At 34.6% G+C, this 22,534-nt stretch overlaps 1 protein-coding gene across 2 annotated transcripts in view; it reads left to right on the forward strand.

The window, feature by feature from the left end:
* Window positions 1-22,534, forward strand: part of DYNC2H1 (dynein cytoplasmic 2 heavy chain 1) — a 147,670-nt gene that overhangs the window by 23,419 nt on the left and 101,717 nt on the right. Inside the window, exons 24-49 of one of the 2 annotated variants that reach the window (XM_071734517.1) lie at window positions 52-166; window positions 551-721; window positions 902-1,284; window positions 2,023-2,155; window positions 2,249-2,366; window positions 2,524-2,636; window positions 2,722-2,841; window positions 4,905-5,055; window positions 7,347-7,549; window positions 8,039-8,221; window positions 8,420-8,602; window positions 8,761-8,984; window positions 9,758-9,873; window positions 10,672-10,871; window positions 11,765-12,029; window positions 12,345-12,552; window positions 12,919-13,048; window positions 14,379-14,534; window positions 15,039-15,298; window positions 15,938-16,184; window positions 16,908-17,059; window positions 17,572-17,716; window positions 18,966-19,068; window positions 19,883-20,050; window positions 20,180-20,304; window positions 21,496-21,744. In XM_071734517.1, coding sequence (XP_071590618.1) covers window positions 52-166; window positions 551-721; window positions 902-1,284; window positions 2,023-2,155; window positions 2,249-2,366; window positions 2,524-2,636; window positions 2,722-2,841; window positions 4,905-5,055; window positions 7,347-7,549; window positions 8,039-8,221; window positions 8,420-8,602; window positions 8,761-8,984; window positions 9,758-9,873; window positions 10,672-10,871; window positions 11,765-12,029; window positions 12,345-12,552; window positions 12,919-13,048; window positions 14,379-14,534; window positions 15,039-15,298; window positions 15,938-16,184; window positions 16,908-17,059; window positions 17,572-17,716; window positions 18,966-19,068; window positions 19,883-20,050; window positions 20,180-20,304; window positions 21,496-21,744 — 4,621 coding nt within the window. The remainder of the gene's footprint in view (window positions 1-51; window positions 167-550; window positions 722-901; window positions 1,285-2,022; window positions 2,156-2,248; window positions 2,367-2,523; window positions 2,637-2,721; window positions 2,842-4,904; window positions 5,056-7,346; window positions 7,550-8,038; window positions 8,222-8,419; window positions 8,603-8,760; window positions 8,985-9,757; window positions 9,874-10,671; window positions 10,872-11,764; window positions 12,030-12,344; window positions 12,553-12,918; window positions 13,049-14,378; window positions 14,535-15,038; window positions 15,299-15,937; window positions 16,185-16,907; window positions 17,060-17,571; window positions 17,717-18,965; window positions 19,069-19,882; window positions 20,051-20,179; window positions 20,305-21,495; window positions 21,745-22,534) is intronic. The other variant, XM_071734525.1, reaches the window with a different exon arrangement.

Consider the following 22,534-nt stretch of genomic DNA (forward strand, 5'->3'; position numbering starts at 1 on the left):
TTGTAGTACTGTGTTGCTATGACCTTTTTTTTGTATTTGATTTTCACGCAGGAGTAAAACATTCCTATTTGAAGAATTTTTGTTTAACTGGCATGACAAACTGAGAAGGATGGAAGAACATACTGTAATGACAGTAAAGCTGCAAAAAGAAGTGGACAAATATAAAGTAAGGTGGTAATTACAAAAAGGATTATTAAATGGAAAATGTTTTTGTATTACTGTGTAATGGACTTCATTCATTGTTCAGTTATAATAAAATCAATTACAATTTAACTAAATATATTCTGATACTGTTTCAAACATTTCACTTTTGAGAACTGTGTATTTCCTTAGAGTCAACAGGAGGATCATGAGGGTTTACATAGACACATATTTGACAATGAGTTTTCCTCAATTATACTCCTAAATGTTAAATCCGGGAATTGAGAAAACCACATTCAGTTTAAGAATGTAATGTTTTTGTTGTGTTTGAATAGAATGTCATTCTGTAATCAAACAAATATAATTTTCATAAAGACTACATGGGTCTACGTATGTATTTTTCCTATAGATGGTAATTCCACTGCTCAAATATGTAAGAGGAGAACATCTTTCTCCAGACCACTGGCTGGATCTCTTTCGTCTTCTGGGTCTTCCCCGAGGTACTACGCTTGAGGGTTTGTTGTTTGGAGATCTGCTAAAAGTGACAGATGCCATTATAGAAAAAGCAATGGAACTTAAGGTATGAGTAATTCAAATGAAGGTACTGTATTTTATTTTATGGTTTATGTGTTACATCTTGTTCTGCATGCATATTTATATTTTTATGAGTATAGTAATAGACTGTATCTTATGTTTATAAATGGAAAGTTTATTGCAAGCTCTGTAGTTTCAAATAAAATCTATTTATTATTTTTAATAGGATTTGAATTGTCGGGCCCAAGGTGAGGTCACAATCAGAGAAGCACTACGTGAGCTTGAACTCTGGGGAGTTGGAACTGTCTTTACATTAACAGATTATGAAGATAGCCAAGGCAAGACTATCAAGCTTATTAAAGACTGGAAGGACATAGTCAACCAAGTTGGAGATCATCGCTGTCTTCTACAGTCTCTCAAGGACTCCCCATATTACAAAGGTTTTGAAGATAAAGTGTCCATCTGGGAAAAAAAGATGGCTGAGCTGGATGAGTATCTGCAGAATTTAAACCAGATTCAAAGAAAATGGGTCTATTTGGAACCAATATTTGGTCGTGGAGCTCTGCCCAAAGAACAGGGTCGTTTCAACAGAGTTGATGAAGACTTTAGGTTAGTGTTGTGGAATGCAACTTCTTTTTTTTATAGTATCTTTGACGTGTAGACTAAAACATTCTTCAGGGTTAAAATATACAGAACAACTGGAATTTGTATGAAGGTCAGTAATAGGAATTCTGTACAGATAGATGAGTGCCAGTAATATAGATAGGAATAAAGGTGGGAATGTAGGTCTCATTTAATGGGGTACAGGTGAAGAAGGGAATCCCATGAAGCATCAGAGATAATGAACAAGAGGCAAATGCAAGATCAATCTTGCCAACAGAAGCAGAGGTGATGGAATTGTTTTTTTGAGAATTGTTTCTAGTTGAAGACAAGCATTTTTTCACTAGGAAAGTAGCCAGATGGACTCTGGGGAGAAACAGATTTGTTCCAAACAAGTCAAGGAGATAAAAAGGGAGGAGATTTTTGAAATTTAGCAAGATATGTACAATTATCTGTCTTGATTAGAGCTAAAATGACTTTTCTTAGAAGGAAATAAAAGTCAAGGACTGAATTTTCTTGGTTCTAGAAGCAAGAAACATTTGTTAATAAATTGCATTTAAGAGACATTGCAGTAAATTCTGAAATGCTTCATAATTAATGGTGAAAACTGGAAGTTAAATATTTATAGACATATCTGTACTTTAATTTTGATTCACATAGCTACTTGGGTATAATATTCAGATTAAAATGGTAATGATTGTATTATGAATTACTCCTTACTCCCTTTTTTTTTTTTTTCCTCTCTAGGTCCATTATGTCAGATATCAAGAGTGACAATAGGATAACTTCACTGAATGCCCGGACAGGAATAAGACATACCTTAATTACCATTATTGACCAGCTTCAGAGATGTCAGAGATCTTTGAATGAATTTTTGGAGGTACAGCTGACATTAATATAGTTTTATATAAAGAAAATCAGTAACTTTGAATTTAAATCAACAAAACTGGTTTTTTTTCTCCTTTTTATATAGGAAAAGCGCTGTGCATTTCCAAGATTCTATTTCATTGGAGATGATGATTTACTAGAAATTCTAGGACAGTCCACAAATCCTCTGGTTATCCAGTCTCATCTTAAGAAACTTTTTGCTGGTAATGCATTAGTTTCAATTTGTGAAATGTACCTATTTGGAAATCAGGTTCATCAAAGCTGAATAATCTGTTGCAGACTTTTTTTCCCTTTCTTTTTGCTACTAGACACTAAGGAATTAATGTTTGACAATACATATGCCTTTTTTCTGATTCATAGGCATTAATAGTGTGAGCTTTGATGAAGAATTTAAATACATAGTTTCCATGAAGTCTGTAGAAGGAGAAACCGTGCCACTTAGAAATAAAGTTCTTCTTTCAAATGATGTAGAGGTAAGAAAATTGCATCCAAGTTCAAGCGTTTTCCAGAAATTATTTTGTAACGTTGCTTCTGAGGTTTTTTTCATCTGTTTGCCAGGTGTGGCTTAACAGATTGGCTTTGGAGATGAAGGAGACCCTGAAAAAAATGTTAATTGACTGTGTTGATGCTGGAAAAAGGTCACAAGGTTCAATTGATCCATCGCTCTTTCCTTCCCAGGTAGTAGTTGGTCCAGTAATGCTACTGTGTCGTCTTAGATTTACCAAATATTTTGTTTTTAGAAATCTCATGAAGAAGCATACATCTGAATTTGGCAAAAAATAGCCCCAAACAAATCCATTTGATTCATTTATAGTATAGAGAAATTCTTAAAAATATGTGTTCTTTTGTAAACACTTGAAATACTCAAGTCTTTTGCATGGCACCTGATCCAACACCTGATCTGTCTATTTAGTAAATTTAATGTAACTCTTGAGTTTAGTTGGTAGTGAATGTTATATGCAGGGCTGCTAAGACTTAGTAACATAAAAAAGCCTATTTTGAATCTAATTAAAATACAGTTTTTAGATATTATCTGATTAAGCAGAAATAGTAATGAACATGAAATTCCTTTATGCAATCTTGAGTGGTAACACAGAGAGTCACATAGAATCACAGAATGGTTATGATGGACCTCTAGAGGTCACCTGGTCAAACCTGCCTGCTCGGGCACAACCACCTATATCCAGTTTGTCCAGGACCATGTCCAGACAGCTTTTGATTATCTCCTGGAATGGAGACTCCAATTACCTACTTGAACAGTCTGTTCAGGTATTTAGTGACCCTCACAGTAAAAAAGTGTTTCTTAATGTTTAGTGGCAATCTATAAATCTTCAATTCATGCTTATTGCTTCTTATCCTTTTACTGGGCACCTCTGAGAGCAGCTGGCTCAGTCCTCTTTGCACTGTCTCTTCAAGTATTTACAGAAATTGATGAGATCTCTTCAGAGCCTTCTCTCTGGCTGAACTGTCACAGTTCTCTCAGCCTTTCTTCATAGGAGAGATTAATCAGTCCCTTTATCACCTCTGTGGCCCTTCATTGGACTGTATCCAGTAAAGGACCGTTCTTCATTGGGTCCTCTACCACTTGCACAAGGAAGTTGCAATCTGTGGACTTCAGGAACCTCCTGGTTTGCTTATGTCCTGCTATGCTGCTCCTCCAGAAGGTGTTGGGGGGTGGAAGTCCCCTGTGAGAACAAGGACGTGAATTTGAGGCTGCTGCTTCTGAGTGTCTGTAGAGGACCTGATCCTTATTCTTCTTAGTCAAGTGGCCCGTAGCAGATACCCACTGTAATGTCATCTTGTCCTCTCTGTATTCTGAACCAATAAACTCTGAGCTGACTCCTTAACTCTCTGCAGACAGAGCTCCATGCAGTCCATGCTCTCTTTGGTAAAGGACAACTCTCCCTCGTCTTCCTTTCTTGTCCTTCCTTATGAGCCTGTATCCCTCCCTTCCAACACTTCAGTGACAGGAGCCACCCCACCACATCTCTGTGACCTAAACAAGCTCACAGAACTCCAGCTGCAGTACTGTCTCTAGTATATTGTTTATTCCCCATACTGATTGTGTTTAGTGTACAGACATTTTAGAGGAGCCCCAGTATCTTGCATTTCTGGAGAGGGATTGAGGGATTTCTCCATAATGATGCTATGTAGGACACCATGCCCTTTGCTCAGTGATCCTGTCAGTGTAGTTACTGTCACAGATCTTCAGACTGGCATAGTTGGTGGAATTTTTTGTTACAGATCTTTCCAGTTTACAAGTTTGACCAACTGTCATAGCTGAGACAGGTATTTTTCAGTGTACATAAAATAATTAGAACGTAAGTGGAGTGTTAGAAAGCAAAATGCAGAATACTTTGCTAGCAAATCAGTGACTCAAAAGTCAAGAGTTGCTCCGGAGCCTGTTGAATATGAGCTCAGCATGCCTACAGTATGGTAGTTTCCATCTTAAATATAATTTAATAGAAAAAGATACTTTAAAAATTCTGCAGCCACATGCTATAGAACAATTAAGGGACTGGCTGAATTAGATTACATTGCAAGCTTTTGCTTAACCTTTTCAAGTTTAAAGATAGCTATGTTTGTTCTTAAGAGCATAGCAAATAGGTGGCTTTGTTTAAAAATGATGCTGTAAAATATTTTAAATATCAAACGTTAGAAGCATTTGCAAATTAATTGAAAACCTTTTTTTTAATGTCTTCTCTGTTTATAAAATGAAATTTGAACTTTCTCTTCCAAAGATTCTTTCCTTGGCAGAACAAATTCAGTTCACTGAAGATGTGGAAAGTGCTATCAAAGACCATAATCTGCAACAATTAGAATTAGAACTCATGGCTAAACTGGAACATTATACTAGCATTGATACTAATATAGAAGATACTGGAAGTACAGGTATAGAAATTATAATTATTATATAATTCTTTATGATGACGATGTAGTTGTGTAGCATGTAACATTCTGCTTTTTTAATCAGGAAATGATATAAATCTATCTCTAGCTGAGTTAATAAAGTTGAGCTACATGAAGTTACCCACCTATCAGTGCCAAGATTAGTCTAGTTAAGATTTCAGAGTGAACGATGCTTTTTCATTTAGATTTTACATATTCTGTACAACTGTGTGATAGATTTACATTTTATATTTTATATTTTATATTTATTTTATATTTTATATTTTATATTTTATATTTATTTTATATTTTAAATTTCATATTTAATATTTTATATTTCATATTTTATATTTTATATTTATATTTTATATATTTCATATTTCACACTTCATATTTCATATCTTATATCTTATATCTTATATCTTATATCTTATATCTTATATCTTATATCTTATATCTTATATCTTATATCTTATATCTTATATCTTATATCTTATATCTTATATTTTTATGTTCTGTACAGCTGCGTAGGTGTGTTTTCTATCTTAGATGTATACAACTGATAATATTTGTAGCAAAAGCAATAAACTAGTTACCTTCAAGACATGATTGTTCTGAATCTTATATAGTCCAAATGAGTTAGAATACTTATGCCTTTGAGTGATTATTGCTCTCTTTTGACCAGAAGTGGGGCTTTGAATGGCTACCTCAGGTATTAAATTCTATATTCTAGGTTAGGTGAGATGGCTCTTAATCTATATGTATGAAAAGACTCAATTCCATATGTAGTTGATAATCTTCCTCCATGTTTGTATAGAAGTTTACTATATTACATTTGGCTTTAGTATTTATGGACTGTTAACATCTGACATATTAATTAGGAATAAGATTCATGGAAGAATGACGTTGGAGTAATGTCATCAGTTATAGAAGAGTGTTCATTCCATCAGTTATATAATATATTTACAGTAACTTTTTAGTTTGGATGATAGGTGTGATTTTGAAGTGAGTTGCCTGATTGTTCCTGCTTACATTGGGGTTAAATTCCCATCATGGAATCAGACAGGAGCACAAAAGCTGTATTTCTTTCAAATGAAACTATATTAAACAATATGTTCTCAAAGGACACCTAATGCACCCAATTTCACTCTTGAACATTGTTCCCCATCACCCTAATTAGCCTGAGTATAATCTTCAGATGTGGTATGGTTTCCAGATCCTCAGCAGATCAATTAACTGTTTATGTGACCCAACACGATGTCCCAGTATAAGTTGGGGGCTGACCTGCTGGAGAGCAGTGTAGGTGAAAGAGACCTGGGGGTCCTGGTAGACAAGAAGATGACCATGAGCCAGCAATGTGCCCTTGTGGCCAAGAAGGCCAATGGCATCCTGGGGTGCATTAGAAAGGGTGTGGTTAGTAGGTCAAGAGAGGTTCTTCTCCCCCTCTATTCTGCATTGGTGAGGCCGCACCTGGAGTATTGTGTCCAGTTCTGGGCCCCTCAGTTCAAGAGGGACAGGGAAGTGCTTGAAAGAGTCCAGCGCAGAGCTACTAAGATGATTAAGGGAGTGGAGCATCTCCCTTATGAGGAAAGGCTGAGGGAGCTGGGTCTCTTTAGTTTGGAGAAAAGGAGACTGAGGGGTGACCTCATCAATGTTTTCAAATATGTAAGGGGTGAGTGTCAGGGAGATGGAGTTAGGCTTTTCTCAATGGTGACCAGTGATAGGACAAGGGGTAATGGGTGTAAATTGGAGCATAGGAGGTTCAAGTTGAATATCAGAAAAAATTTTTTTACTGTAAGGGTGACAGAGCCCTGGAACGGGCTGCCCAGGGGGGTTGTGGAGTCTCCTTCACTGGAGACATTCAAAACCCACCTGGACACGTTCCTAGGCGATGTACTCTAGGGGGCCCTGCTCTGGCAGGGGGGGTTGGACTAGATGATCTTTCGAGGTCCCTTCCAACCCCTAGGATTCTATGATTCTAATTACTTAAGTGGGCATAGTTTTAAACATTCCTAGAATAAACTTCTTTCCAGAATAATCTCTTCCTCTACTGAGTGTAGTGAGAGATGAAATCACTTGTAAATGACTGAAGTTACGTGTGATTCACATTCTCTGTCAGGATCTCATTTTATGCTGCATGCTTTAGATAATAAGTAATATTTCTATCTATAATTGAAATGAGATCTGAATAAAATCTGATGATGATAGAAAGCAGTACAATGAATATGAGAATGGATAATGTGTGTCTTCCTTATTTCACTTGTGGATTTTTTTTTTGTTGTTGTTGCTTGCAGAATCAGGAATCCTTGAGCTCAAGCTTAAAGCTCTGATTCTTGATATCATTCATAACATTGATGTGGTGAAGCAGCTGAATCAAGCTCAGGTTCACAGTATTGAAGATTGGGCTTGGAAGAAGCAGCTGAGATTTTACATGAGAGACCAAAAATGTTATGTTCAGATGGTAGATGCTGAACTCCAATATACTTACGAATATCAGGTGTGGTATTTTAAATTTTTACCTGGTGGCTTTTATATGTGTCACTTTCTCATTTCACACATGGTGCTGGCTGCCTCCCAACTCTTTCCATTTTTTTCAACTTTATTGTGTCACATCATGGTGTTTCATAGGAAATACTGAAATGTACAGTGATCGTTTTAATTCTTGATATTAATGAGGTAAATGTAAATAGTGTGTAAAGCAGCTACATGATCATATAAATATTTTCAAGTATGCCTTTTATATATTGGAATGCAGTTTCATTTGTGTTTAACCCTTTTATGTAATTCTAAAAAAAATTTGTTCAGTGAATTGACAATTATTAGAAAATCAGGAGGATTTCATAAATGTAAAGAATTTCATATACTTGATGAGGCAGTGATCTTGGCTGTGTTACATTTTCAAATGATGTACAAATGAAATTAATGAAATTAAATCATCGATACTTTCAGTCTACTAATCAATATAATAATTTTTTTTTTTCTGCAGGGTAATTCCCCTAAACTTGTTTATACACCTTTGACAGATAAGTGTTACCTAACTCTTACTCAAGCTATGAAGATGGGACTTGGAGGAAATCCCTATGGTCCAGCTGGAACTGGAAAGACAGAATCAGTAAAGGCTTTGGGTGGACTTCTTGGAAGACAAGTATTAGTCTTCAACTGTGATGAGGTGAATATGGTTCTGTATAACTTAGGAAACTAGTATGTGTCCATACTTCAGAAAGCAATATTGTATTTGAGGAATGCTCTTGATAATTTGTCATTTTTGATTGGGAATTTATGGATATTTCCCGTGACATATTTTTCAATAGATCTCTCATCATTTTCTTGTTATATGAATTTTAATAACATTATTTTTTATTTTAAGGGCATTGATGTGAAGTCGATGGGGCGCATATTCGTGGGCTTAGTGAAGTGTGGTGCTTGGGGCTGTTTTGATGAGTTCAATAGACTTGAGGAAGCTGTGCTGTCTGCAGTATCCATGCAGATTCAGACAATTCAACATGCATTGAAGAAACATAGTCCTGTATGTGAGATGCTGGGCAAAAAGGTACAGAAAAAGTTACTTATTTTCTTCCTATAAAATTAGTCTATAAACAACTTGGTCAAACGTAAAAACTGACTAATGTAGCTAAACATAGTCCACCTGACATTTCTCAATACTATTTCATATGCCAATATAATACTACTATATGCCTCTAATGCTAGGTTGAAATGGATCATAATTCTGGAATTTTTATCACTCTGAATCCTGCTGGAAAAGGTTATGGAGGAAGACAAAAACTGCCTGATAACCTCAAACAACTTTTCAGGCCAGTTGCTATGACTCATCCAGATAATGAACTCATTGCAGAAGTGATATTGTATTCAGAAGGCTTTAAGGATGCGAAAACACTTGGTAGAAAATTAGTTGCTATTTTTAATCTAGCAAGGTAAGCTTTCTCCCCCCACCCCACCCCTTTGTAATGTTACCTTTCTAATTCTCCTCTTCTGCTTTTACTTCAGTATTGCCCTGTATGGTTAACTCACTGATACCTTGTTTCTTCTCCATCTAGTATATACCAAAGCATGGCTATAGGGATACAATCTACACATACTTTATGTTAATTTGCTGTGATATTTTAGAACTTGGATGTTGCAGAAAGCTATGTCTCAGAAACAAAATGAAGCCATAAAACCACAGGTTTAGAGTCATCTGAAGTTTTACATCAGTACAGGTCTTAAATCTGTAGATATTACTTACAAAATAAAAATATTGCAATGTATTCAGAGCTGCAGGTGTGAAAATATCTGGAATGCAGTTACAATCTCAATGCAGTGAAGTGCTATCCTATTACACTTATTAAATATGAATGTGAGATTGTGTTCACACAAGCTGTGTGTTGAATTTATACTCATGATGTTGAGATGAAAGAAACTTTTCATAAGTGTGTGTATTAGAGAGAACAGACATTTTAATTAATTCTGTTAGGAACAATAATAATAATAATAAATGCATCAGCTACGGAATACACTCCCTCTTCTAATGTCGGTGTCATTGTTTATATCTCTGAAACAGATTTGAGATGGAAATACAAATACTCCTGGGCTTCTCTTTTGCCTGAAACTATGTTATGAGCATAGTCATTTACCAAACAAAAATTTAGTTGGCACTGTCAACTAAAGCCTGTTACAATACCACTGATATCACTGTTTTTAAATTTAGGGAGCTTCTTACACCACAGCAGCACTATGACTGGGGTTTACGGGCACTGAAGACTGTTTTGAGAGGCTGTGGCAATCTTCTTCATCAGCTGAAGAAAAGTGAAGCAAAGAATGAAAGTAAGGTTGACCATTCCAAACATTTGATTATCTAGAATATTTTCCAGATATCATTCTCTGCAGCTGTCTTGCTTAAAGGAGTTTTCAGAAGTCATGGCTTGGATCTGGAGGCAATTTAGAAAAGAAAAGAATATCTGTGAAAGTCCTCCTTCATTAGGATATCACAAAAAATTCTTGTCATATTCTAGATTGAGCTTTTGTATGATTAGAACACATATACAGGGCTTTCTTTTAGGTTTTTTTTTTATATTCTCAAAGACTCTTGTTTTCTTGGCTTAGGACAGGAAACTTGATTTTCTAATGGTTTCATTACTAATAACTCATCCATTTTGTTTCTATTTTAGGTTTGCTAAAATTGTCACATGGCATTGCATTCAGATTGGTAGACTTTGTCACCGTTTTTTTAAGATATTTTAAATTCATGTTCATTGTTGTTTAGATGTTGAATGACTGAGAATTAAGAGTGTGGGGCAGATGAGCATTTCACATCGTTAGGATACAACTAGTGCTTCTTGTTCACTTAAATGAGTATCTGAAAGCTATTGGAGACAGCTTTGGTTTACAAATCTTGGCATAACAAATGCTCTCACAATTTTAAAGAATTTTTAATTGACTTTCATTTGGATCTCCCAAAAGAGCATTACCAGCAAAGTACTTAAAATCATATTGCTATCAGTGTTCCTTGCTGTAACATTTTAGCAGTATGGGCTGAAGTGCTGATATATTCGAAGTTAAAAAAAAAAAAAATCATCCAATAAGCACCTGAAACTGATCTGGCTTCATTGCTTTTACTTCCAGTTAATGAAAGTCACATGGTGGTTCAAGCTCTGCGGCTTAATACCATGTCAAAGCTTACATTCACAGACTGCACACGCTTTGATGCCCTGGTTAAAGATGTATTTCCTGGCATTGACTTTAAAGATGTGGAGTATGCTGAGTTAACTACTGCTTTACAACAAGTCTTTGAAGAAGCAAACTTGGAAATTATAAGCACTCAGGTAAATATCAACTACAGCAACAAAACAACATGAATTGTTCTTAATCAGAAATTATTAGTATTTAATTATTTTGTTTCATTTTTATTTACTTTTGTAAGAAATATTTTGTAAAAGACTGAGACTAACTGGTAGATTCTAATTACATGGATATAAAACTATCTGTATATTGAAGTAATCATCTGGCTGTACTTGGTGCTTGTGAGACCACAGCTGGAGTACTGTGTCCAGTTTTAGTCCCTGCTGTACAAAAAGGATGTGGACAGCCTGGAGAGGGTTCAGAGAAGAGCTACGAGGATGATCAGAGGATTAGAGCACCATGTGGCACATGGACAAGACAAGGGACATTGGGCACAAATTGGTTCTGGCAACAGGACAGTCAGACATTGGAATGGTCTCCCAGGGGAAGTGGTGGATTTCCCCCCTCTGGAAAGTTTTAAGTCTCAGTTTGATAGGGTGCTGAGGCATATCATATAAACAATAATATTAGAAGAGTTGGACCAGGTGATCCTTCAGGTACAGATATTCTCAAAAAAAAAAAAAAAAAAAAAAGAAAAAAATTATGTGTTGGAAGCATGGTAGGTCAGTTGAGTAACTGAAAAAAAAAAGGAAAATTAAGATGTAAACATGGGCCACATTTGAATGAAACACTAAGTTTCATTCAAGCCAGGTGGAAACACCAAGAGGGCTGATATTTTTATATAAGAAGTTTAGAGAAATACTTTAAGCATGCGTAAGTTTTTTCATATTCTTTAGTATCATAATTTTAGTTCTTTCTACATATGTCTATTCTTTTTTTTTAAAATGTATGGAAAGTAAATTGGAAAAACGTTAAAAAAGAGCATGATTGTTTTAGGTTTAAAACCTCAGATACCATTGTCGCTTTTATTCTCTAGATCAAGAAGGCTTTGGAATTATATGAACAACTACGTCAAAGGATGGGTGTGGTTATTGTAGGTCCAAGTGGTGGAGGTAAATCAACACTTTGGCGGATGTTAAAGACAGCACTTGGTAAAACTGGAAAAGTAGTGAAACAGTACACTGTGAATCCCAAAGCTATGCCTCGACATCAGCTGCTGGGCCATATTGACATGGACACCAGAGAATGGTCTGATGGGGTGCTTACAAACAGTGCTCGACAAGTGGTTCGAGAACCCCGAGGTATGTTTGTGAGGGAGTTATGCATCATTCTGCTTGAATTACTGACATTGTTTATTTTTGTTACATTTTTCTATTGTGTTAATATTCGTAGATAGCATAATGTAAGCAGAACTTAAATTTTGTGGTCAAGAGCACATTTTCAAAAATTTAAAGCAAAAGGAAGAGAAGGTAAAGCATATAAGGAATGTCTTCAAAGAGCTTCCATTTAAATTATAATGAAGGGAGAGTATTAAGTAGTTTCAATATAACAATTGGCAATATTCTTAAAGTGGCTTTTTTTCACTTTTTGTATTTTATTTTTGTGTCTGGAAATAGATGTTACTTCATGGATAATTTGTGATGGTGATATTGATCCTGAATGGATTGAATCTCTGAATTCAGTTTTGGATGACAACAGATTGTTGACCATGCCCAGTGGAGAAAGAATTCAGTTTGGCTCTAATGTCAACTTTATATTTGAAACTCATGATCTTAGCTGTGCCTCTCCTGCTACAATATCTAGAATGGGAATGATCTTTCTGAGGTGAGTCATGGGAGTATTACATACTTTTAAAGGAAGTCAGTGCACTTACTTCTTTTGAAAGACAGTGTAAAGTACATGAGGCAATTTAAGTCCTTAAGAAGCGATTCAATGTGGAATTTTGCTTTAGGTAGCACGTCCTTTGCTTTCATGTCATAATCTTTTGGATAATGTATCTCAGACATTGAAGAACACACAGTGGATTCTTCTTTTTTGAATGACCCCTAGACACCTCAGATATTGGTTAGAAATCCTTTTTAAAGGATTTTTTTAACTTTTCCTGGAATTTTGTTGTTCCTTTCAACAGTCTATGTGAAGATGTGGGTGCCTTGTATTTCTCTAAATTTGTTTTGGTTTGGTTTGAATTAGTGATGAAGATACAGATCTTAATTCTCTGATAAAGTCTTGGCTAAGAAGTCAGCCAGAAGAATGCAGACACAACCTTGAAAAGTGGATTGGGGAATATTTTCAAAAGGCTTTAAACTGGGTTGTGAAGAAGGTTAGTAGTGACTATTCACTCAAATTTTAGCCTCAGTTAATGATGATCCATTTTTCTAGTTTTACACTGAAGGGAACATTGATATTAATTTTTTAAGTAAAAAAATTCTTAGTGCTTTTTATTATAGCTATGTTCTTAGTAAAATTAATATTGGAAATAGATGAGCTTCCAAAAACTGCTGTATTTAAAGTTTTGAAACATACAATACCATTTTAACTAATCAAATGCATGTATTTCTGTGAGACATTAGTGTTCTTTAGTGTTCTATTATGGACATTTTTCTGTATGTATTTGAGGATCTAATGGATCTGAATATCTAAACAAAAATATTGAAAAGTGAAAAAAAATATTTTCTAGATTTTATCTGTAAAAAAAAAAAAAACCCAGCTAAAATTTTGAAAATTTCACAGTGTAGACTGAAGCTGTAATAGGTTGGGGAGAAATGCAATGCTAGATAACTAGAGAGATTGATAGAGATGGATCTAAAAAAGAAGTATGAAATTTCATAATGCTAATTTTAACAGTTTCCACTAATCTCTCCTGGATTTAAGGACATAACTTTAGCTCTTTAAGATTCTACTTAAACCTTAACTGAAAGATGTTTTTTTAGACAGAAGGTAATATGTAATAATATTAAAAAAGGATAGTCCAAAACCTTGTACATTGTCTGGATTCTGTGATTCCGGATCATAATCAAGATAATTTTTCTGCATATGGTAGATTTTAAGGATTCTACTGTTTCCAAGCCTCTTCTTCTGGAGTGACAGTTGCATTGAGCAAGTGGCTTATGTTGCACAAAACATTATTTAATGGAACTCCCCAGTGCTGAAGTCAGTAAGCTAGTGTTTGGGCGACCTACATTATCTGCCCTTGGGGTACACAAATGGTCCTATTAAGTTTTCAGTATTATTTCCCCTCTTGGTTCTTTCACCCATGGAGATTTTTAGACTTCTGGTATGTATCTTCAGATGTATACAGAGTTTAAAACGGTATTGATTCTAAGGCTGCAAGTTGCCTTTGAAAGAGGAAAATCCATCAAGAATTCATTCATTAGGGAGATTTCCAGTATAGTTATGTTGATTTCATATAAATTCTCAAAACCTCTAAGGAAAGTTCTGATTCCCTATTCTAAATTACTCTGATCTGTAGTCTAGAGTTAAAACTTCCAAATCAATGCTTAAAAATAATCTCATGTCAAATTTTCTAGAACAGCAGCAGTATTGAGATCTTTCATAATTTGGGAGGTGCATTAAAAATGAGTAATAGTCTGCTATCAATAAATCACATTTATTTTTAAGAATATATTCAAGTCTACTATTGCAATTTACAGAATGACTTTGTGGTAGAAACGAGTTTAGTTGGAACTGTGATGAATGGACTGTCTCATCTTCATGGGTGTACTGATCATGAACAGTTTATCATTAACTTGTTACGTGGTCTCGGTGGCAATCTCAGCATGAAATCACGACAAGACTTTGCAAAGGAGGTAATATTTTTCAGAAAGTTTATTACAAATTTCTCAGTATATGTAGTAAGAATAGTGGTTTGCTGTCTTCTGACAATGCAAATTTACAGTAATAGAATATCTGTACTCTAATCTGAACTCTGTTTTGAGGATAAGGAAATAGCTTAGAAGCAAATGAATGTTCAATGTGTCACTGATGTGAATGAATTAATCTTATGATTATTATTAAGTAGCTTGCCTAATGTGAAAAAAAAGTTTATAAGAAACTTTCCTAAATACAGTTTATGTTGTTTGTATTATGTAAAAGTAGTATATGGAAGAGTAGTATGTTACTGTTTTGCTAAGTGCTTAATGGCAAAGCATATGCATAACATGATTGAATTTACAAAGGCAGCCTTAAAAGTAGCAAATCAAAGGATTACGTTTGATTTTACAGAATTATTCTTTGAACATTCTTTAGATTGAAATTGTTTTGTCATTAGGAGTATGGGTTTAACAGAAGCTTTATTTTTATTATTTTCAAAGATCTTCAGTTGGGCGCAAGAATCTCCACCAGATCCAAGGAAGCCCCTGGACACATATTATAACACTGACACTGGGCAGCTAATGCTGTATCAGCTGAAAAAACCTGAAAATCTAACAGCTGATGACTTCAGTAATCTCCAAACACTTCCTGTCATCCAAACTCCTGACATGCAGAGAAGTTTAGATTACTTTAGACCTTGGCTAGACTTCAACAATAAACAGCCATTTCTTCTTGTGGGCCCTGAAGGATGTGGAAAGGGGTAAAAAATATTTCCTATTTTAAGCAAAATATAACTCTGGCTACTATATATATATATGGTTTTATCCTATGACTTTCTGCTGGAATATCACTTGTTTAAGTTACTAATGAAACAAAGCTTTTCTGGTGGCAAGCAGGTAAATTCTTATGAATATCCACGGGGAAGGTTCAGGCTACCACTATATATTTAATTCATATGAATGAGGCTTTTAGATATGAAACAGGACATTGGGAAAACCTGTGCTGTCTCATCTAAACAAGCACTAGATGCCTGTGTGCTGGCGACTGATTTTAGCTCATCCTATTACCTATCTTAGGTTCCTCATTTAGATAGGTTGGATCACCATATACAAGGTAATTAGGTTAGGTGTTTGTTTTGTATAACTGTAATACTACACTTACATTAGATTTCTTGCATAGAAAATGCAATTTTAAAGGCAAGAATTCAGCAAACATCATGCATTTACATTAGTTAATTTACATTACATTAATACAGTATATAGTATATACATATACTATATATATAGTATATGTATTGTAATAAAAAATCTATATATATATAGTAGCTTTGGATAAGAAGTATTTTACTACATTTATATATTACTTATGCATATATCTATCTATACATTTGTTTTTTTAGGATGCTGCTTCATTATGCATTTTCTCAACTCCGATCCACTCAGATTGCTACTATTCACTGTAGTGCACAAACCACTTCTCAGCACCTTCTACAAAAGCTAAGTCAAACTTGCATTGTAATCAGTACAAACATTGGACGAGTATACAGGCCAAAGGACTGTGAAAGGCTTGTTTTATACTTGAAGGATATCAATCTACCCAAACCTGATAAATGGGGAACAAGCACTCTCGTGGCTTTCCTGCAGCAGGTATAAAGAGACAAGTATACTTGAAATAAATAAATAGTTCAGTGTATGTAGTAAATACCTATACACATTATTTTCAGGGTTAACATCATGCATCTGTGTTGACATTAATTGTGTTTGTACTTTGATAGAATATGTAGGTGTCAGCTAAAAGTCAGATACCATTTTATATGGCTTATTTGCATAAGTAATAAAGGCAGTGCTCACCTCAGTGTGTTATACTGCAGTAGGCATATAAATGACATGAAAATCATCAGAAATAGTCAACCTGTATTCACCCAGGGCAAGCCATGCTTGACCAACTTGATTGATAAACTTCTATGATGAAATGACATATCTGGTAGATGAGGGGAAAGCAGTGGATGTGGTCTGCCTGGCCTCCTCTAAGGCTACTGATGCTGTCCCCCAGAATATCCTCACAGAAAAGCTGCTGGCTAAGCATATAGTGAAGGGGATTGAAAACTGGCTGAGCAGCCAGGCCCAGAGCATGGTGATCAGTGACCCCAAGTCTAGTTGGAAACTATTACTTGTTTAACATCCTTAATGATCTGGACAATGGAGCAGTACCCTCAGCAAGGTTGCAGCAGACACCAAACAGGGAGGAGCAGTATGTCTCTGACAATTACAAAAGCAGTAAAGATGGTATACATCTCACTCATTTTTTTAAAATATATTTTGTGCGATCCTCTGTTGTCCTTCTTTAAACGAAATGTTTAATTATTGAAGGTTCTTACATATCAAGGATTTTATGATGAAAACTTGGAGTGGGTTGGTATAGAAAACATCCAAATTGTGGCTTCCATGTCTGCTGGAGGAACATTAGGAAGGCATAAACTTACCTCCCGATTTACTTCTATTGTTCGTCTTTGTGCAATTGAGTAAGTATGTGGAAATCACTTTTACTTTCAAAACTCGGTTTTGACCCATGTTTGTAGGGCCCTTGCTCAGTTTAGTCTTTGTGAAGAAATGGCTGATCGAGTCTTTCAGCTTTCCTGATATTTTGGGATGTTCAGATTTGGTGCTGTTTTCGATGCCACGTGGCACTACAAACCATCCAAGGAGCGTTCTGTAGCTACCTGGTGATAGTGAAGTGTTTGAAATGTTTTATAATGGATGATTTTGCTTACAGTAAACCACTTTCTGCGGCTTTATATTAAGGTGATGTTTGTTTACAAAATTAGGGAAATTGAAGTATGTTTGTTTTTACATTTACAGATGTATTCAGAAAATTTCTGAGCATGGCCTATTGCAATAAAATGGTTATTTAGCTTTGGTGCTAGAGAGAAATGATATTCAGAATTTTTCCGTAATTGCATATATAACTTTGAATCTTTTTAATTAAAAAATAAATTATCACAGTTGGTAATGGTTACTTTTTTTTCCTTTATAGCTATCCAGAAAGGGACCAACTGCAATCTATTTATAGTGCCTACCTGGAACCTGTACTACAGAAAAACCTAAAGAATCACCCTGTTTGGGGTTCTTTACCAAAAATACATCAGCTAGCAGGATCTATGGTTCAAATATATGAACAAGTATGGAAATTTAAAATCTTTTTTCAAGGAGACAGAGAATTCATAAAAAAAAAAAAGAAAAAGCTTTTGATATTAACAGGGGAATTTTGTTGTTTATCTGTATTAGAATCCAAGTTTAAATCTTTTTCATGATGCTGATACCAGTTAGAGAGCTACTTATTTACAGAGAATCCTAGGTATTGGAGGCAAACTGAGTAAGCAGTAAGTGTTCATGCTTTCCCAGAGATATATTATGTGATTATAGCAACTGTTTTAACCCATCTGTGCTTTCAGTTCCTAATTCATAAAATGTGCAGAGTAGTATTTTCTGACTTAATGGATAAGGAGACAGTGTACTTCAGAGATTGTTATGTGGTCAGATGATATAGATGCTGTTTTGAATAGAAAAGGGAGAATCCCCACATCAAGGGCTACCTATTAAAATTTTACACTGTTAAAAATAGGTGTTTAGACACACAAGTTCATTTTATTCTCCCATTTAAAATTTTACACACTTCTATGTAGGTGAAGCACTTACTTGCTTTTCTAATCATATACATAGCCTTGCTCTGCTAGGTACTGTGCTAAGTGCTTACTGGATGATCCAAGACTGTATGCATGTCCCCATTTAGACAGAACCATGATAAAAAACTGATCTTTATGACTGGAATGAACTTTATGATCTTTATGAGTGGGATGTGGGTATAGTCACTGGCTAGCATGCACAAGTTAGCAGGATTTTTATATGATAATATCAATGTAGTCTAAGAAGTCTAAGTTCAAATTACACTATAGCCAAATAACTGGTAAAAGCAGTTATTCAGTGAAATAAAAATATTTTTGTAAATTCAAATATCCCTCTGGGTCAAGAATTAGTATTTCTGTAAGAAATCTCTTGTGGTGACTAGGTGTTTTATTTATTGAGTCATTTTTTAATTACACTTTGGTATTTCCTTTACATTTTATGTTTAGAGTTGTTTTTTAAAAAATAGTGTTTTTTTCTAAAAATACTGAACTAACAGTCCTAGGTGATGTGTGCAGATGTTTGCAACGAAAAAAGGTACAGAAGAAATGTTCCAATAATGAGAAAATACTTTGTGGTCAGAAAACAAGATATAAACAATCTCTGTGCTTCTCAATAAAATATCTAATATGTATACCAAGTAGAAAACTAATTTATCTGGTATTTTAGAAAAAATTAAAGCTACATTTACAAGTGCTTTACATTTTAAAGCATCACTTTTTTTCCCCTCTTGAATTCCATTTTTAGGTTCGAGCGAAATTCACAGTTGATGATCACAGTCATTACCTTTTTACACCATGTATCCTTACTCAGTGGGTTCTTGGTTTATTCAGATATGATTTAACAGATGGTAAGTCACTTATCACTTTTTTGCTTTTGATTGATAAAGCAATTCTAAAATGTCCTAAATTGCTATTGGTATCAGTCTTACTGATTCCATATGCAAGTTTTTCACCTCTGACACTGTTACAAAACTCTGAACTATTGGTTACTCTGAACTATTGGTTACTCAATAGAGGAAAATCTTTCCCAAGAGTTCATTGCATAGCATACAGTAAACAAAAAAGGAAACTCCAATGATCCTTTAAAATATGTGTGGGACCTATTTATAGATGAAGTAGGTTAGTAGGTTGGGACTGCATTCTCTATTATGGGAACCTGAAGTGCATCCCCTACAGAATATCACTTACTCATCTCCCTTTCCTTCTTACTTTTCTCAAGAATACTGAAGCTTTCTATTTTCTAGTGGTGTTTCATAATACAGACTGTTTTGGGTATTCATTGTTATTTTAGTCTTATCATTCTTCCTCTTCCCATTTGAAAGTGTCTCCTGGATTTTCTGGTTTTCATGGCCTGGTATTTTGTCTTTTAATTTTTACTTTGTGTGCAACACCTTGTTCATTTTCACTAGAATGCTAATACTAAAATAGAGAACCTGTTTTAATAGAATAAGTTTCATTTTATATTGCAATGATCCATAAAGGTGTTATTAAAAAATACTTAATAATGTTTAATTTTTCTCTTATTTCTTCCTTACTGATGCTCTTCTTATGGTATGTAATTTCACTTACTTATTTTCAATCTTATATTTTAAAATGGGAAATTTGATAAATCTAAAATTTATTATAAATATCTAAAGTAAAATATCTCCTTAAATATTGTAGGACCATCGATACAAACTGCAGACTATGTATTGGAAATTGTTGCTTATGAAGCACATCGTTTGTTCCGTGACAAAATTGTTGGCATGAAGGAACTTCATGTATTTGATAATATTTTGATCAAAGTGTTTCAAGGTGATTGGGGCTCAGATGTTTTGGACAGTATGACAGGTAAATATTTGAGGCATACTACACAAACGTGAAATATTTGTTCAGGAAGTGCCTAATCAAATCAGTCTTATTGAGTCAGCATATGAGCTGAGCACCTAAACTTTTGAATGTTTCTTTTTATTTTCACAGATATCTTCTATGTGACTTGGGGAGCTTCTCAAGAGGCATTCATTGCACCAGGACAGGCACTGCCACCCCATGGGAGGGCACTGGGAAGATTAAACTCAACAGACTTGAAAGATGTTATTCAAAAAGTGAGACAAGAATAAAGAATACACAGAGGAGGGATTTACAGCAATTATTCTAAACATTTTTTGCAGGACATAATATGCGAGACCAGATTTAGGATGGGGGCTCTGCTGCTTGTTTGAGGAATCAACTTTTGCATTTGGTCAAGTGAAGGAAGTGTTTGTGGTGCTGTGTGTATGTAGGAAGTAGGAAGTATCAAGCAGCAAGGTTATATTAGTGGAAGGGCATCAGCTGCTTTTGCTGGTGATTTACAATGGTTTAATGAACATTTTGAGAAACACTGATGTCCGTATCTGTTCGTGCATTGTTTTAATACAAGAGTGTTTTCTTAAATGTTTGCTCTCTGAATTTGTAATTTGCTAACATAGTCTTTATTTGAAGAAATACAAATAGTTTGGTTGTAGATTCGGCATGCTTTTAAAGTACAAAAAATGAGCTTCATGAGGAAATGCAAAGATGTTAACTCTGCTAGGCTGACTCATTTTCACAATGAGAGCTTTGAGATCATCTCATCTTAGTAGCAGTGTCTGATGGGCTGCTAGGTGGGAAACTACTCCCTCTCCATTACCTGCTTGCAGCAGACCAGTGGACTTCATGGGAAACGATGACGTTCATTGGTTTCACTAAACAGAGAATTGTTTTGTTTTGTTTTGTTTGTTAGCTACACAATTACATTGGGCTTCCAAGATGAAGTTTTATTACGTATAACAAGGCCAGAATTTAATTTTAGGATCTGTTATTATGTGTGTTTCATTAGGAAATTAAGTAATCTGCAGTTAGGCTGCAATTCATTGCCTAAAAAGTTACGTACTTATCTGTAGTCAGAGGCAGAGCATAGACTTTGTTCTGGTCCATTATTAAATTTTGTTCTGGTCCATTATTAAATTTTTATTAATTCCATGGTAGATTTTTATTTCTATATATCAAAGATTTCTAGGGTATCTTGGTGCTGGGAGTAATATGATCTGTTTAGTACTGATAAAGTGTATTTGAGGAATCTGAATTCTGTCACATAGTTTATCTGTAATGAATACCAATGTGGTCTCTTAAGCTTCTAAGCTCTTCTTTTCTAAGCATTTATGTGTTGAATTCTTTCACATCTTACTGCTTTTATCTGTTATCAGTGAACACATTTCTTTTTTTTCTTTGTTTTTTTCTTTGTTTTTTCTTTTTTCTTTTTTTTTTTTTTTAAATAGGGAATTATTCATTATGGGCGAGACAAAAAAGAGATAGAGATTTTACTGTTCCAAGAAGTCCTCAGTTATGTGTCTAAAGTGGACAGAGTGCTAAGTTTTCCTGGAGGATCACTTCTTTTGGCAGGACGAAGTGGTGTGGGTCGTCGAACAGTTACCTCTTTAGTCAGTCATATGCATGGAGCTGTTCTCATTACTCCCAAAATTTCCAGAGGTTATGAGCTGAAGCAGTTCAAAAATGATCTTAAATATGTAAGTCTCTCAGTATCTTCTATTTTGTGCCCTTGTAGATGAGTACTTAAAAAAAAAAAAAGAATATGAGAAGTTAGAAGGACACAAAAGTGTTGTGTGCAGATATTTTAAGAAAAGCAAAATATCAACAGGGTAAGTGAAACAGATAGATTTTTAAAAGCTCTCAGTATCTAAGTGTGTAGAATTACCTGAAACTACTTTTTTGAATACCAGAGCTGTTTTAATGGGTGTTGTGGACTTTTTAAATTCAAAGTTTATGTGAATATTGGTAAGGGTTTTTTAATGTGTATATTTTCCTATTTGTATATTTTCATATTTATATATACTTTTTTTTTCTGTCTCTACTATGGTCTGCCAGTAAATAGGATAGCAGTTGAATCAAGTAAAATTTTATTGACTGATGAAAGTGTACTTGTTATTTTAAAACAAATGCAGACCTTGAATCAGGAGTTTTCCAGTACCTTCAGCAATGCTAATGAAAATTCTAGAGCTAAGCCCACACAAAGAAGTGATACATGTCTAGCAGAGTCGCATCTGGAACATAAATACACTCTAAGGAAGAATGTTTAGAATGTCTAAGGAAGAAATTATTTTTTTATTACCAAACTGTTACATCTAGGAAGAATGTTCTTTATATTTTTTATTTCATATAACTGAATCACCTAGCAATATTTTGTAAGTGTATAATAAAGTAGATGCTGTGGAGAAGATAAGTATGTAGTGTACAATGAAGAAAAGATTTATTTTTATATATATATATATATATGTATTCCATATACTGAAATTTAAA

This window comes from Heliangelus exortis, chromosome 1 (assembly GCF_036169615.1).
Source record: "Heliangelus exortis chromosome 1, bHelExo1.hap1, whole genome shotgun sequence".
NCBI classification, from domain to species: Eukaryota; Metazoa; Chordata; class Aves; order Apodiformes; family Trochilidae; genus Heliangelus; species Heliangelus exortis.